The sequence below is a fragment of the Pelodiscus sinensis genome, chromosome 2 (genome assembly GCF_049634645.1).
Source record: "Pelodiscus sinensis isolate JC-2024 chromosome 2, ASM4963464v1, whole genome shotgun sequence".
Classification (NCBI taxonomy): Eukaryota; Metazoa; Chordata; order Testudines; family Trionychidae; genus Pelodiscus; species Pelodiscus sinensis.
In genome coordinates this window covers 72389213-72406690 of record NC_134712.1, presented here as the reverse complement: position 1 = coordinate 72406690, position 17478 = coordinate 72389213, and the positions used below count along the sequence as shown (strand labels likewise).

General features: G+C 39.7%; 1 protein-coding gene across 7 annotated transcripts in view; it reads right to left on the bottom strand.

Moving 5' to 3' along the window:
- GAREM1 (GRB2 associated regulator of MAPK1 subtype 1) overlaps positions 1 to 17478 on the bottom strand; it is a 143266-nt gene that overhangs the window by 29622 nt on the left and 96166 nt on the right. For all 7 annotated transcript variants that reach the window (XM_075920763.1, XM_075920762.1, XM_075920764.1 and 4 more), the window contains one exon: positions 7343 to 7473. In XM_075920763.1, the coding sequence (XP_075776878.1) occupies positions 7343 to 7473 (131 nt within the window). The remainder of the gene's footprint in view (positions 1 to 7342; positions 7474 to 17478) is intronic.

The window sequence follows — 17478 nt, the reverse complement described above, 5'->3', positions numbered from 1 at the left end:
ACCTCCAGGTCCAGGGCCAGCCTTCCTTCATGCTTCCAGCCCCACTCTACCCTCAACCTCATTTAATCCCCAGTTTTGCTCTGCCTCCAGACCAGATCAACCACCAGTCTCTGGGGAGTGGAGTGCCCTGGCCCAGCCCCAGCCTGCTGCCCCGAATCCTGCATAGATCAGGGGAGCAGCGCACAGCAGGCTGGAGCTGGGACACTCTGCTTTTTGCTGCTGCAGTGATTCAGAGGGACCTGACTGGTAGAGGCCTGCTGTGTGTGTTGCTCTGTTTCCTGGGCTCCCACCACTGAACTGAGCAGGGGGAACCCCTGCTGCCACCATGTGCCAGACCCCCCCCTCAGGCTGCCCAGAGCCCCATGGGCTCTCATCACTATGGGGGACTGCCCTGTCCATAGGATGGCTGGGGCACCCACCATGGCCCCCACCCAAAGTATAGGGTGTGGGGTGGCTGCCCCGAAACATCCTCTGGACAGAACAATTCTGCTTAAATACATTACACTTCAGAGACTAAATATCCTCCTCCCCCAGCCAAATGATTTGCTCAGTAAGGGTGCATCTACACAGCAGTGTTATTTCAGAATAACGGACATTATTCCAAAATAATGTGTGTGTCTACACAGCAATTCCGTTATTTCGAAATAAATTCAAGATAATGGATGGCTTATTCCTACTTCTGTAAACATCATTCCATGAGGAATAACTCCTCTTCCAAAATAGCTGTAGTATGGATGCTTCACTGATGCTATTTCGAAATAGCTTTCTCTCAGGGCCATTCAAAGTAATTACTCCCTAATGCTTTCAGGGGCTCTAAACTGAGCTAGCGCATCCACATTAGAGGAGTCTGCCTCGGACTAATTTTGAAGCTTCCCTGTAGTGTGGACGTGCTATTTCGAAATAAGCTATTTTGGAGTATTTTTTCTGGAATAGTTTATTCCAAAATAAGTGTGCAGTGTAGATATACCCTAAGAAGGCATAAGTACTGTAGCACATTTGTATCGTCTACATGCATGAATTCTCAGAATCTTTCTTTGAAGCAGTAAGTAGTTCTGCTAACTCATTTTGGAGATAAGTGATTCCGGCTACAAAATCAGAGAGAGTCTTTGTAAATCAAGAATTCACAGCCCCTGGTCCTATGCTCTATCCTCTGGGACAACTTTGTCTTTCTTTATGGAAGCTTTACCAAGTTACATGACCAATAAGACGTGTGGGGAGGGATGGGGGGAAGGGGTATTCTTTTCCCCCTCCCCCATCTGACTAGCTATATAGGTACGTATGTGGACTGTCTCTCCCCATTACATCTGAATACGTACCCCTGACAACATATTGTTATTAGCATAGAAAGAGCTAGTTCCCTGATGCAGCTCAGCTTTTCTCTAGTGGTTTCCCTGTAGAGAATCAAGAAAATCAAAGATCTCTGTGGTGAGTTACCAAATCTTACAATGAAGAGGTTACCAAAAAGCATTTTAGCAAAGGACGGGTACTTGCCAAAACTACACATTTAACCTAGAAAATCTCTCTCTCGTAAAATTTTCCAATTCTCATTTCAGTGTAAACTAAATTTGGATCCAAAAAAGTCTGTATGTAGAATATTCTAAATTCTCTCTCTCACGCACACAGCACACCTGTGGAGCCTTTTACCCACCAGGAAAACTTAATTTTGATACAGAAGGACTCCTAAATTGTTAATAATTCAATAATTATGCTATTCCCACTTCTGCCTGATGTCACACAGTACTGTACTCCAGTCACATGCACTGCCTCTCCTATCTCACAGATGACCCAGTAGATATTGCACCACGTTTGCTAGCCACAGGTATAGGGTGAATAGGTAAAGAGATGCCCCTATTCTTAGATGTTAGTTATTACGGGAAAAGAAGCCATCTTCCCCCCAAAAAGAAGTAAATAACTTCTTTTCCCACTAACAGGACAATTCAATTTTAAAATATCCACAGCTATACCAGAAGCTAGGTTTTCTCTATTTCTCTAATTGTAAATCCTATCCCACCACAAGTGTTTAAGATGGAGAGGCAAGTGGATCAGCCATAATAGGAATAGCAGGTACATATTAATGGCTGGTTCAATATGCATAGATGGGGAGCAGTACAGAAGACAGGATCTTTTTCTTTTAAAGTTACCTATCAGTGAGACGCCCTAACGGTCAGACCTCTATTTTTTGCATCTGAAAACAAAATTAAGGGAGAGAGAAAGCTTGGAGAGGAAGTTTGGAGAACTGTGATAGGAAAAAGCAGACAGGTACGAAACAGAACAAAGAGATGAGCAAAGGGAGATTCAAACAGGAAGTGAACTCTGAACTGCCCTAGGAGAAATAAAGTTTAGTTTTCACTTATAAAAAAGAGGGAGAAAAGAAATGGAAAAAATGGTTCAATAGCAGAGTGAAAGAAAATGGATTTTTATAATACTTTCTGTATTTTATTGCATTACGATGTTAATAGCTAGGATGGGACTGGAATGAAATTGCTGCTGCTGAGTATGCAACAATATTATTCTGATGTATAAACATGGAACTTTATTAACTGGGCAGATATTTTTTAAAACTCTGTCACAGTGGCAAGAGACTTTCAAGGCTTGCCTATCAAGCTTTGTACAGAATTTGGGTTTCTTTTTAATAGTAAAAAATAATAAAGACTCATCTTCTTCTAACTCCTGAGTTTTCCAAGATCAAAATACTGACACCACAACTTTGGTTACAAGATTTCCTTTGCAGAGATAGATCAGCAATTCTTAAATTTTCTGCATGTCCGTACCTCCCTGCCATGCAGCTGGGATCTACCCAGAACCCTGCATATGGAAAGAGTGGCAGAGGGAGAAGAAATCACAGCTCTCACAGTCAAGGACCCTTAGTGTAGATCCTAAGAACTTCTTGTGTGCATCTGTGTAAATGCTGCACACATGTGGAACCATCAACTATCTTACACAATCCTCCCCCTCCTTGTATTTGAACATAGAATAATGCTATATTAATTTATAACATAAAACTAGAATGATTTACAGCATGTAGACATAATAAACTTTAGTCTTCTCCCTGTACTTAAGTCAATTTGATGGGCTCTTGTACATATGGAACTTGTACAATATTTATTTTGTTAGCATCTTATAAAAAGTTATTATTTAAACGATTAGTCAATCCTTTTCAATTACCTCACTTTTATTTTTGGAAACAAACAGGCTTGATCTGGACAGACATCACTAATTTGAAATAGCTGCGGGGGGGGGGGGGGGGGGGCCAAGGCAACTGTTTAGCCCACTGTTATATAGAATTTTTTTAACTGATTAATATTACTGTGGATACGGATTTTCTGAATACAGCATGGCTATTAAAACAGCAAGACACACTGAACTTGGACTGAAGTGGAGATGAACGTAGGAGATAGCTGTGTAGAGAGTCTCTGGGTTAAGCTAAAAGGGGTAAAAAACGAAGGTGATATCATGCTAGGAGTCTACTACAGGCCACCTAGCCAGGTGGAAGAGGTGGATGAGGCCTTTTTTAAACAATTAACAAAACTATCCAAAGCCCAAGATTTGGTGGTGATGGGAGACTTCAACTATCCAGACATATGTTGGGAAACTAACACAGCGAGGCACAGGCTATCCAATAAGTTTCTGGACTGCATTGGAGACAACTTTCTGTTTCAGAAGGTTGAAAAAGCTACCAGAGGAGAAGCTGTTCTGGATTTGGTTTTAACAAATAGGGAGGAACTAGTTGAGAACTTGAAAGTGGAAGACAGTATAGGGGACAGTGATCACGAAATAATAGAGTTCATGATCTTAAGGAAAGGTAGAAGGGAGACCAGCACAATTGAGGTTATGGATTTCAGGAAGGCAGATTTTGATAAGCTCAGAGAACTTGTAGGTAAGGTCCCATGGGAAGCAAGACTGAAGGGAAAAACAACTGAGGAGAGTTGGAAGTATTTCAAAGGGACGTTGTTAAGGGCCCAAAAGCAAACAATTCCGCTGTGTAGGAAAGATAGAAAATATGGCAAAAGACCAGCTTGGCTTAACAAGGAGATCTTGCATGATCTCAAAATAAAAAAGGAGTCATATAAAAAATGGAAACTAGGACAACTAACAAAGGATGAATATAGGCAAGCAACACGGGAATGCAGGGGCAAGATTAGAAAGGCAAAGGCACAAAATGAGATCAAACTAGCTACAGGCATAAAGGGAAACAAGAAGACCTTTTATAAATACATTAAAAGCAAGAGGAAGACCAAGGACAGGGTAGGCCCACTGCTTAGTGAGGAGGGAGAAGCAGTAACAGGGAACTTGGAAATGGCGGAGATGCTCAATGACTTCTTTGTTTCGGTCTTCACCGAGAAGTCTGGAGGTGTGCCTAACGTAGTGAATACAAGCAGAGAGAGGGTAAGTTTAGAAGATAGGATACACAAAGAACAAGTTAAAAATCACTTAGGAAAGTTAGATGTCAGCAAGTCACCAGGTCCTGATGAAATGCATCCCAGGATACTCAAGGAGCTGATAGAGGAGGTATCTGAGCCTTTAGCTATGATCTTTGAAAAATCATGGCAGACAGGGGAGATTCCAGAAGACTGGAAAAGGGCAAATATTGTGCCCATCTATAAAAAGGGGAATAAGAACAACCCAGGAAATTATAGACCGGTCAGTTTAACGTCTGTCCCAGGGAAGATAATGGAGCAGGTAATTAAGGAAATCATATGCAAACACTTGGAAAGTAATAAAGTGATAGGGAATAGCCAGCATGGGTTTGTGAAGAACAAGTCATGCCAAACTAATCTGATAGCTTTCTTTGATAAGATAACGAGCCTTGTGGATAAGGGAGAAGCGGTGGATGTCATATACCTAGACTTTAGTAAGGCATTTGATACGGTCTCGCATGATATTCTTATTGATAAACTAGGCAAATATAACTTAGATAGGGCCACGATAAGGTGGGTGCATAATTGGCTGGATAACCGTAGTCAGAGAGTTGTTGTTAACGGTTCTAAATCCTGCTGGAAAGGGATAACAAGTGGAGTTCCTCAAGGGTCTGTTTTGGGACCCGTACTATTCAATATCTTCATCAATGATATAGATATTGGGATAGAGAGTACTCTTATTAAGTTTGCAGATGATACCAAACTGGGTGGGGTTGCGACTTCTTTGGAGGATAGGGACATAATTCAAAATGACCTTAGCAAGTTAGAGAAATGGTCAGAGGTAAACAGGATGAGGTTTAATAAAGAGAAATGCAAAGTGCTCCACTTAGGAAGGAACAATCAGTTCCATACATACAAGATGGGAAGCGACTGTCTAGGAAGGAGCATGGCGGAAAGGGATCTAGGGGTCATAGTGGACCACAAGTTGAATATGAGTCAACAGTGTGATGCTGTTGCAAAAAAAGCAAATATGATTCTAGGTTGTATCAACAGGTGTGTTGTAAGCAAAACTCGTGAAGTCATTCTGCCGCTCTACTCTGCACTAGTTAGGCCTCAGCTGGAGTACTGTGTCCAGTTCTGGGCGCCACATTTCAAGAAAGATGTGGAGAAATTGGAAAGGGTACAGAGAAGAGCGACAAGAATGATTAAAGGTCTAGAGAACATGACCTATGAAGCCAGGCTTCATGAACTGGGCTTGTTTAGTTTGGAAAAAAGAAGATTAAGGGGGGACATGATAGCGGTTTTCAAATATCTAAAAGGGTGTCACAAGGAGGAAGGCGAAAATTTGTTCCTCTTGGTTTCTGAGGACAGGACAAGGAGTAATGGGCTTAAAGTGCAGCAGGGGAGGTTTAGATTGGACATTAGGAAAAAATTCCTAACTGTCAGGGTGGTCAAATATTGGAATAAATTGCCAAGGGAGGTGGTGGAATCTCCCTCTCTGGAGATATTTAAGTACAGGTTAGATAGACATCTGTCAGGGATGGTGTAGGTGGAGCTTGGTCCTGCCTTGAGGGCGGGGGGCTGGACTCGATGACCTCTCGAGGTCCCTTCCAGTCCTATGATTCTATGAACTTTCAGTATACGGAACTGGCAAAGACTGGAATAAAAATTGTGCTCCACTTACATGGGAGCATTTTACATTTAACAAGCTTATTGTTGTATACTTCTCACCTTATAAAATCATAGCTATGCACTTCCACTGTGTCTGTATTTTAATTCTTCCATTGATTAAATTATGCCAGTACATTTGCATAGTGCTGCACAGAGCTATGAGTCCCACTATAAGAATGTATTTTATCTTATGGAGATCAAGCTTTGTCTTTGGAATGCAAAACTGCTTTGTACCCTGACATAATGGTGTAAAGTCATCAGGTGCCCAGTTATAAACATCCAGGTTAATCAAGAGTCTATATGAAAACAAATGCGCTGATTTGAAAGATGCATTCATTTTGTCATTACATGAGTGAAATCATATTTCACATTTATATAGCACCCTTTCAAACATCATGCTTCATATGTACAGGACTATGGGTGAAACCCTGGTCCCCTGCTGCAGTAGCACAAGAAAGATGGAGGAGTCATCTAGGGAGTCCTCTTGGGTAGAAAACACATTGGCAGTGTAAAGCCAGCATAATCTGCTGGCTCCCACACAAGTATAGGAGGTATGGTTAGAGCCTACTCTGCTCCAGCTCTAAGAGGTTACGTAATAACCCTAGTTGGTGTTCCAGCTGGCACAGATTAGATCCCGGTTGGGCACTGAACTGGATTGCACTGTATCCTACTGAAACTACAGGTGAGAATGTGTGTGGACAGAGTCAGACATTGTCCTATTTAATGTGGTTTCAATGAGTGTTTGTGTGAGGTCACAGGAGGCCCTTTCCAACTCTCATGTGAATCATTGAACCTCTCACAGACTCAAGATGTACACAAAAAAAGAAAGTGGATCTTTTTGTTGTTTCCTTTACATACAGTGCTATTTAACTGCAGTAGCCTCCCATCTGATTAGAGACAAGTAACTCCATCACAGTAACCTACACATAGAGGGGAAATGAGGCTTTCTGGAAACCAGTTGGAACAGCTGGTGCGTAGTGGGGAGTAAAATCAAGACTGCTTTTTTTGGGGGGGAGGAAGAGTGTGAAACAAAAGACACTTTGTCTAAAATCTGGCAACAGCAGTCAAGTTAGATGGATAGATTATTGGGGGTGCTCCCCTGACAGGCTATGTGATCAAAAGGGCCCTTGAAAAACACACCATGTTAATACTACAAAAAAATTACACTGAGGATCACTGTCTAAGAATATAAGACTAAAGACTCATCTGTCTTAAAGTCACTTTTCCCACATAACAGTTTCTTGTTTGCCATGTGTATAAAGATTGTAACAATTAATCATTTAGACGGGAACAAATATTTATTCAGGGGCTACCTTAACGTTGAATGTTATTTCCTCCATGACGTAAACTCGTTCAGGAAATGCTTTAGCCACCTCCTCCACACTGTTAAAATACTGCACTGGCTCCTTAATATCTCGATCTTGTTCCAGCAGCTTAAACTGCCCTGAAAACAGATGATAAACAGAAGAGCAGTAAGATATTTACATTGGACAGCTGTCACTGTGGCAACTGCTTGCTCACTCTTTCACTATTATGCGCAGTCAGTTTCATCTGATTATTAATAGTTAAGCAACAACAGAGGAGATTGCAAAATAATCTTCATAAGCTTGCACAGGAAAAGCTACCAAGTTTCACTAACCCAGAAATATAAGAATGTGTGGGAGGTGAAGTCTAATTAAAAAGGAATCTTTTATCAGACGCTCTTTCTAGAGCTGGCAAGTAACTACTACATGTCTATACTTATCTTTTATAGCTTCTGTGTAAAAAGCTCTTAGAATACTTCAATTTAAAGAAAACATTAAAAAACCTCGTGCTACAAAGAAACCAATAATAGTGCTGAAATTTTTAAAGTGTCAGTAGACTGCAGTATAAGAGTTAAACTAAAATCCATCTCCTTAGGCTTACACCATATTTTGACAATAGTAGTGGTTGAATGCTTTCCACATGAGCGTTTCCATTTCAGAAACAATGTTTCAAATAACTTGTTAGAGCTAGTCAATCTGTCTGTCTCTCTCTATTTAAAACCCTGTAGAAGACATAGTATTCTCATTCTAAAGTAAATAAATTATGAAATGTTGGAAATAAGTGTTCCCTGCTAACTGTATCCTGAACCACATAACAGACATTTTAATTTTATTGGTTTTCTAAATGTCACAGAAGACAAATTTCTGCCAAGACCTTATACTGTGGTCACAACCAGGATTTTGGGAGGAATGTTTATACAATCCTGAATAGTCATCTCATTCACTGCGTTTCTTTTTATGCACTATGAAAGCACAAACTGAAAGTAAACTTTTGCTGTAAGGAGCAGTAGCTAAAGCTGAGATAGACACTACATACATTTTCGGTATATTAGATAAAGGTAATCAGTGGAGTGATTCTCCCCCATTTTTGAAAAACACCGATTAGTATCCTATGAGATATTCCCCATCAAAACACAGTACCATGAAACCTGCCTTAAGCAAGGATTCCACACAGAAAAATTGGTTGCTTAATTTAGATTTTAAATAGCTAAAATGTGCTTATCCAAGGCTATAGGTACCCTCACACACCATTAACAAATACAAGAGCATCAAAATTATCAATTAAACAGGAACTCAACTAGGCAACCACCTAAAAATGCTCTCCTGCTCCATCTAAGAAACACACTCTCTGACCTCTCCAAAAACCTTATTAGATGGGCATCTTTTGGAGCATACCAGAAATTCCCCAAATGTTGACTGCTTTGAACCATGGGGGGCAAGAAAGCAAACCCCAGAGGGCTAACAGCAGCCCCCTTTCTTTTATAGTCATGGGATCCATTCCAAAGTGTCCCATCTGCCTATAGCCCTGTTTACAAATGTAGGCTAATAAGGTCACTGGATACTTTGGGTGAACTCACAAGATAGGAGTTTGCCCTTCTTGTATATTTCATGGTAACTGTAAGGTACCATAGGCAGGGCTGTTAGCATTGCCTCTTAAAGCTCCCTGACATTTCCCACTACAATAATACTGTTTTCAGTTGCTTATAAAATTTGCCAAACTGTAACCATTTGGACTGACATTTTCCATTATGGTTGCTGGGAAAAATTTAACCAAAATTAGTTTAGCTGTTTCCAAGAATGAAGCTAGGGACAAATAAGTTGTTTTGCCCAGGCTAAACAATTCTGACAGCCTTTTATTTGAGAAACTCTAGATTTATAGCGGGGCCAAGTTGCAAGCCTTTGAAGAGTCATAGCTTGCACATGATGAAAAGAGACTTTCTGGAGCTTAATATAAACTCTCCAGAGGTTCCTTTCTCAGTGAGCATACTCCAGCATAGGGCTGAACAGGATTTTACCTACAATTACAGCGTTAGGGAACTGTGGGACAGATCAGGTCTAGATCCAGGCATTAGAACTAAAGTAGGGTGACTTTCACTCCTGTGCTCTCAATGATTCCTTGCCTGAGCAACCTTAATTCAGACCCTTACACAAATGTAATACAATATTGTCTTTAAATACATGATCATACACTATTTAGCATACTGGAGATTAGAGCTTCCAAGAGCTTTAAACAATTAATAACAGTGACAGAACACGATTTATTTACAATTTTTGGATGTTTTCCTCATTTTCAAATATATTGATTTCAGTTACAACAAATAAAACAAAGTGCTTACTTTGTATTTATTTTATTGGAAATATTTGCATTATAAAACAAAAGAAATAGTATTTTTTCATTTCACCTCATACAAGTACTGTAGTGCAGTCTTTATCATGAAAGTGTAACTTAGTAATGTTGACTAATGTACAAAAAGTAACTGCATTCCAAAATAGAAACTATAAAACTTTAGAGCCTAAAAGTCCACTCAGTCTTATTCCTTGTTCAGCCAATTGCTCAAACAATATTTCCAGCAATTTTTTAAAACTAGCATCGTCAGAATGGAAGCATGCCCTCTGGAATGCTGGCTGAAGGATGAAAGGACTTACGAATGTTTAGCATCCCTGGTACGCAAATAGCTCGCAATACCGACCACAGCAGTGTCATGTGAATGCCTGTTCTCACTTTCAGCTGATACTGTAAACAAGAAGTGGGTAGCATTATCTCCTGCAAATATAAACACACTTGTTTCAACTATCAATTGGCTGAACAAGAGGTAAGACTGAGTGAACTTGTAGGCACTTAAGTTTAATATTATTTTGTTTTTGAGTGCAGTTATATCACAAAAACAATCTACACTTGTAAGTGTATTTTCATGATCAAGAGATTGCATTATAGTACATATATGGGGTCAGCTGAAAAATTCTATTTCTTTTGTAATCAAAAATATAAAGTGAACTTAATATAACTTCATATTCTGCATTGTAATAGATATCTATTTGAAAATGTAAAGAACATCCAAAACATTTAATAAATTTCAATTGGCATTTAATTGTTTAACACTGATTAAACTGCGATTAAATGTTTTGAGTTAATTACATGAATTAACTCCAATTAATTGACAGTCTTGTTAGGTATACTTGTTCTGCCTCAGTGAAAGGGACTGGACTAGAGGACTTCTTGAGTTCTCTTCCGGTGCTACATTTCTGTTTTTCATAGAATCCTAGGGCTAGAAGAGACTTCAGAAGGTCATCAAGTCCACCCCCTAACCAAAGCAGGACCAATCCCAACACAGGATCCGTGCCCTTTCAGGATGTGTCTACTCTGCATCCTGAACTCGAAATAAGTTATGCAATTTGAGCTACACAAATTGTGTAGTTTATTTTGAGTTAATTTCAAAACAGAGTGCTATTCTGAAACTCCTTTAATCCTCAGAGGTTAACAGGGATGTTGGAATAGCGAGCCCATTATATTTTGAAATAACGGGTGTATGCAAAAGACATGGAATAGCTATTTTGGGATATTTCTGGTATCCTAAAATAGTTCCGCAGTGTAGACATAGCCTCAGGGTATAAAGCGAACCAGTTCTGGGGTCAGTCAGTCTGTTTTGTAGTGAAGGAGAATTTTCTGTAGGATCCCTGGTTCATTTGTTGCAGAAGTTGGAAGGTATGTAGTGAGAAAAGGACAGTGAAGTATTATCTTTTATTGAATAAACTTTTCAGAACTAAGGTGCTTGAATCCCTTTGGTATATATGGTCATGCCAATTTTCTTCCACAATTTGATCTGAGGAAGTGGGTCTGGCCCATGGGATGAGGGGGCAAGAAGGGGTTGTCCCAGGCCCTGCCACCCTCCCAAGGATGGCTTTGTCAGTGGGGCTTGGTCTCTCCCTCCCCTCCCGTCTCAGGCAGTGTGGCTCAGGAGTTCAGGTGTCAGTCCCTCCTCTTAGAATCATGTAGTATTTTTTGTTATCAGAAGGAGGTCACAATGCAATGAAGTTTGGAGAATCCCTGACCTAGAGCATGGTATCTGATGCAGTGAAAATAAGACAGTGTTAGGGTTTCCAGGTGTCCAGTTTTGAACTGGACAGTCCCATATTTGAGCTCTCTGTTTGGGAAACAAATTGAGAAAAATATAAATGAGAAAATATAAATGTTCTTTATTTTTTAAATAAGATGTAATGTCGATCGTGATGTAATGTCAAGTGTATCTGGTGTTTTTGTTGAAACCATCTGGCAACCCTAGACAGTGTATTAAAAGTGCAACACTACCTTAAAATACCATCTAAATAGGCCGAGAAATGAGATTATTTCCATGCAAAGGCGCTGGTAATGAAAATGGCAAATGCAACAGATGAAAGAGATAAACATGGAGACCCGAAACAACAAATTGCTTAGAGCAGCCATCCTTCCTTTGGAAAGTACCAAATTTGCTAATTTGGGGATGATCTGTGGATCCCTATCAACAAAGACAAAGCAGTGAGTGAGACAGAAGATCAGCATTTTCCTCTACAAGTTTTGGGATCCACTCTCCTGTAAAAAAGTCCAGACTCCCTTAAACAGTTCCAAACACAACTCAGAACAGAAGAACACAGTGCAATGAGACTACTAATTATGTTTCTTACTGTAACAATTCTTTCCACTTTTATAGTTAGGGTTTTACTGCTATGAGTTCTAAAAATCCCTGTTTGAATATAAACACTGGTTAAAGGTTAAAAATATACCCATTCCCAGAAAAAAAATGCAAAAGTTAACTCAAAAGCAAATGTGAAACCAATTTGTTAAATCAGTACAGAAATTCTGTAACAGACCATTTTGTGTACAGTGCTTTTGAACCACCAAACTGAAAGGGTGGAGGTTTTAGAGAAACATCTGCTCAGATATGTTACTTGTCAAACCCTTCTCTAAAAAAGAAGCTGTACTGTCTTTCAGAAGCGTTGATTATTTAGTCAAATCTACAAGTGAGTTATTCCATCTGCAAGGCCCAATGTTGTTCAAGAATTAATAGACAGTACATTGAAATAGCAAGAGAGAGAAGAGAGTTTTATGTTTCATACTGTGTTTAGTGTTAATAACACACTCAGCATTGTGCAGAACTAGTGTCATGGAATAAATTATTTAGAGTCTTTATCTACTTTACAAAATTCTACCATTTTAGGAAAGACGATGTTGATTTTGCCAACAATCCCCATAAGAATTCTAGTGCCCGTGGACACTTCTGCTTTTCTTTTTGAGCATAGACACTTTACTAAGAAGTGAACAGATTTTAAAAGACATAGTCAAAGGAGCAAGAAAAATGTGAATGACCAAAACAATGAATTTCAAACTCAAGTGTCTTGGGAAAGAGGAAGGGACAGCTTTTTAGGAGTGGAATGGAATGGAATATCATGCAGATTTTTGTTTGAAAGGACACTTCAACACTGTTGCTGCTCATCTGGATTGGGATATTGTACATCCTTCTTCTTTTCATTCATTTCATGTAATTCCCATTAGCAGAACTCACAGCGACAGCAGATTAACCCTACGGTCTGACAAGGAGGTAGATGGGTCTCACTAGTGGAAGGCTCAGTTTATTTGATCAATCTTCATTCTATTAGCTAATAAACAGAGTGAACCTTTCTTACAACACAGATAAGGCAGAGAGTGTTGAAGGGGAAAACTGGAAGCCAGAAAAAATATAGTATAAAAATAACCTTAACTCATACTAACATGCAGGTAATTTTTCTTCCTTTTATAGTTACATTAGCGTTGGTCAAAAAATTATGTACATGGCACTCAAATTCCATTTCTGTCATCACATATACTCAAAGCATCAATTTTTAGGGAAAAACCTCAACAATCATAAACCCTGATGCAGCTGTAATTTGAATAGTTCCAGCTGCATACAATATACTTCATACATACTCAAAGTCATTATACCACCTGCCACCAAAAGCTTACCATCTAGATAAGCAGCTTGCAAAGTAAGGGTTTGGGGGATATACAGCAATAGTGACAATTAATGGGACGCTACATGTCTTGCTTTCTTCTTTGCTTCCCTTCTTTCAATTTGTTGCAATTTAGAGTTTATTAGTCTTTTATTCATTGGGTTTACAATATTTTTGCAGAAAGATCAGAGGGCAGTAGAAGTGACAGTCATTTTGAAACAGGAGTCCGTGTTTAGGAGGAGAGTGTGATGATATAGTAGACACAGTAAAGAGGTGATCATATGGGGCACATCTATATTTTGCATGGGCTATACACACATTATTAAATCCTCAACAGCTTTGAGAACTAGTAAAATACTGCATTTCTCAATTAGATGTATTTTTTTTTCATTCATTTTTAAAGAAAGGAACCCCCTCTTCCCCACACATGCAAACACGACACCATACACACACACTTTTGGCAAATCTGGGAATGGAATGAAAATCGATTTAAGTAAACATTAAATTGTAATTAGAATCTGTGCTATGTACATGAGCTGAATCTATAGTACTGTAAGAGACAACACAGGGCAAGGAACAATAGCACATTCAATAACCTAATAACTGATTGTATAATATCCTACACTTGGTGGAAGACAACTGGCCTATGAAAAGAAATAGGAAATATTTTACTTCTTGAAAGGATAATTAAAGTTTCGGGGGCTTCAAACACCACAATTTTTTTTTGTTTTATAACTCTGGCTAGCGGTCCTGCTTTGCTGTCATCCCTTCAGCCAATACAGACTGAGCCAAACATGATCATTCAGTCAAGGATGTTATAGTGAATGGTTAGCACACTGTCAGGACATCTTTACATATATTGTTCAAGAGATCAGGAAAGGGAATCAAAATAGGGTCCTTCACATGGCGGTACAATCAAAGGCTACCTGAATTGTCCTGGACAACGTATATTCCTGTCTTGGCGAAGAGAAAGGGACCACATGGTCTGTTACATCTTTTCCATCTCCAGTTTCTCTGATTCTAATCGTATAGACACTGGCACCATAACATCAAGCAGTACAAATGTGCCAATGGCAATTTAATCATATTTAACTTAGATTTAACCAAAGATGTTGAATAGGTAGGTTTATTATGTTACAGATGACTTTAAAATGGCTAGCCAAAACAACCACCACCCCCTCTATCCTTTGTTTTATAGGATGCAGTCACAAGTACTAGGTTACCACAATAAATAAGTGATATGATTTACTGAAATCATGTGACTAACTGCAGTATGTGGCAAGAGCATAAAATATTAACCAGGGGTATGTCTATGTTTAAAACATTGCTGCACAGCTGTGGCTCTTCATTATAGACACTTACTACAGAAATGGGAGGCTCTCTCCTATTATTGTAGGTAAACCACCTCCCCGAGGGACAGAAAATAGGTTGATGTAAGAATTCTTCCATTGACCTAGTGCAGTCTACGGAGGGAGAGGAATTGAGCCCATCACACTGTGCTTCACAGGCTGATGCTCTATCCCCGAGTTCACTGGAGATCCACTCCATATCCCTGCCTTCAGCAGGTCAACTTAACTGTCTCTCTCAGGGGTACGGATTTTTCACATTGCTGAGAGAGGAAACTATGCTGATGTATAGTATACAAACCTAGGTTTTTGCATATCTTCCTAGATATTATCAACCTTCATAATTAATATTATTTCAGGTTTCTTGTGTGTTGTTGAAAGATATAAAGAACATTACATGAGCAGCTTTCAGTTTCCTAAATATAGGTTGGTGTCCTCTAACAATGGGCAGACTAATATGAATCTATTGTAATGGCTGACTTTCTTCATGAGCAATATTCAAACGCATTGAGCAACACACTTATACAAATATACCTGGATTAACAGCATAACCTAGAGCAGGGGTGGCCAACCCGCAGCTCACAAGCCACATGCAGCTCTAGAAAGAAAAAATTGTGGCTCCCGCACCCACACATGTGGCTCGCGGCTCTGAAAGGGGCAGCATGTTTTTGACTGAAAGAGCCAGAGCTGTGGCATCCCGTGCAGAGTTCAAAACGGCCACCTTAAAAGGGCAATGCCTACTCTGCTCTGCTCTTAAAAGGGAAAACGCGGCGGGCCCTTTTTCCTTTTTTGGCTCAACCAAACAGCAGCCGGGTGGAGGGGTTTTTTTGCTCAACTTTTTTCCCTTGGCTCTTTGTGCTGTATCAACCACTATTTTGGCTCTTCGTCTAACGGGTTGGCCACCCCTGACCTAGAGGATGACAGTAAAACCCACCACACTGTGGTAGAATGTGGGGAGAGGGAAATGTTAAAGAAAATGGAAAGAACTACTCTAGAAGTTCACACCAAACAAGGTTTGAAAGCAGATAACAGCAAAGATAAAGACACTACAGCAAGGTGGCTTTCTTCTGGGGAAGGGGCAGGAAAGAAGAGAGACTGCTAGAGGCTTGCTCAGCCTCTGGCATTACTAAATAAACCAGGGAGTGTGATCTGTGGTCACCAGATCCACTCTACTGGTGTCATGGATGCTGGGAAGGACAGCGGCAGTCTGTGTTGTGGCTTTGGGATGTGTGAGGGGAGAGATATTCTGGAGGAGGCATTGCCAGTTCTAGAGGAGGCATTGCCAATTTGTTTCTCGTTTGGCTTGAACCTCTGCCAAAGTATATTGGACAACACATGAAAGGCCGAGATGAGTATGGCAGGGAGGCAAAGGGAAAGACAACCATGCTTTTAAAATTTCTGTATTTTCCCAAACGAACCTAGATACTATTTCTGTTTGCATACTAGCTCTCTGATTCAAAGTTAAAAATCTACCAAACGATAAGTTCTTGGATTAGGAAGAAGACTGCTTGGTCACAATTAGAGAAATGCCTTGGTAAAAAGACAAAACTAAGTATAAATAAGCAGCTTAATTTACTGACTGAAACAAGTTGTTACTGTCTGCCCCAGAGAGCTGACAGCTCTAGAACATTTACAAACAATAGCTATTAGGTCTTGTGCATCAGCTAGGCTGACAGCAACAGCGAGTTCAGAATCCAAAACCCTTCCTGCACGTGCTAGGTTTTATTTGTTTGCTTGCTTTATTTTAATAAAAGTTTTGATTTCTAGACATAGGGTTGACCCTGCAGTGCCAACATTTACACAATCTGATTTGGACTAGAAAACTGAGCAAATTTGATGCAGAAGTATCAAATGAAGAACAGACACCAAGAAGATATTTTTTTACAGAGTTGCCTTCCAAACCATAACCCAATTTTGAGATGCTTTCAGCATTTGTTCTCCAATAGCTGATTTTCTGCTGCATATTTCTGTGTGGGATATTAAATTAAAATAGCTCAGCAGGAAAAAAAGTAGTGCACACATTACTGTATCAACTCTAATCTGCCTTCAGACCTATTCTCCCTCTTACCAACTATAAACAGTGGTCTCAGGGGATATTTGGGAATAAAAAAAGGTGGAGGGCATCTAAAACCAGATGAAAATTTACTCCTTTCACAAGAAAAAGTTAATTTTGATAATCTCAACCTAATTCCTGCTGGACATTTGTCAGTCACAAAAAAACCCAGTGTTTCTGGCAAACCAACAAACATACCCAGGTTTAGAACAGCAGACCAATTAGAGGCTGTGTTAGTCTGTAATTTTCAAAACAACAAAGAATCCTATGGCATCTTCGAGACTATCAAATGTATCATGAGCTTCTCTGGGTAAAACATCAGATGAGTTGGAGTAGTTAGGATTAAGGTGCTTTGGCCATTTTTATCTTATTCTCCACATAACACGGTACTTAAATCAGGTATATTATGTCTTCATCTTCATGCTTGCTATATATTTTTGGCCTAAAGAAAATAGTCATTATTTTGATATTTCTTGTTAAGGGACCCTTCAGCAGTCACTAAGGGTCAAATGCCGTTCACTTTAAAAAGAGTTATAATGAGTAAGACTGAAGCTTCTGTCCCTGAGGGTACATCTACACTGCAAGGCTACTTCAAAATACGCTATTCCGAAATAGCTTATTTCAAAATAGCACATCTACACTGCAGGGAAGCCTCAAAATTAGTCTGAGGCAGGCTTCCCTAATGTAGACATGCTATCTCGACTTAAAGCCCCAGGAAACACTGGAGAGGAATAACTTAGAACGGCCCTTGTGAGGGGCTATTTCAAAATAGCAGCAGTGGAGCA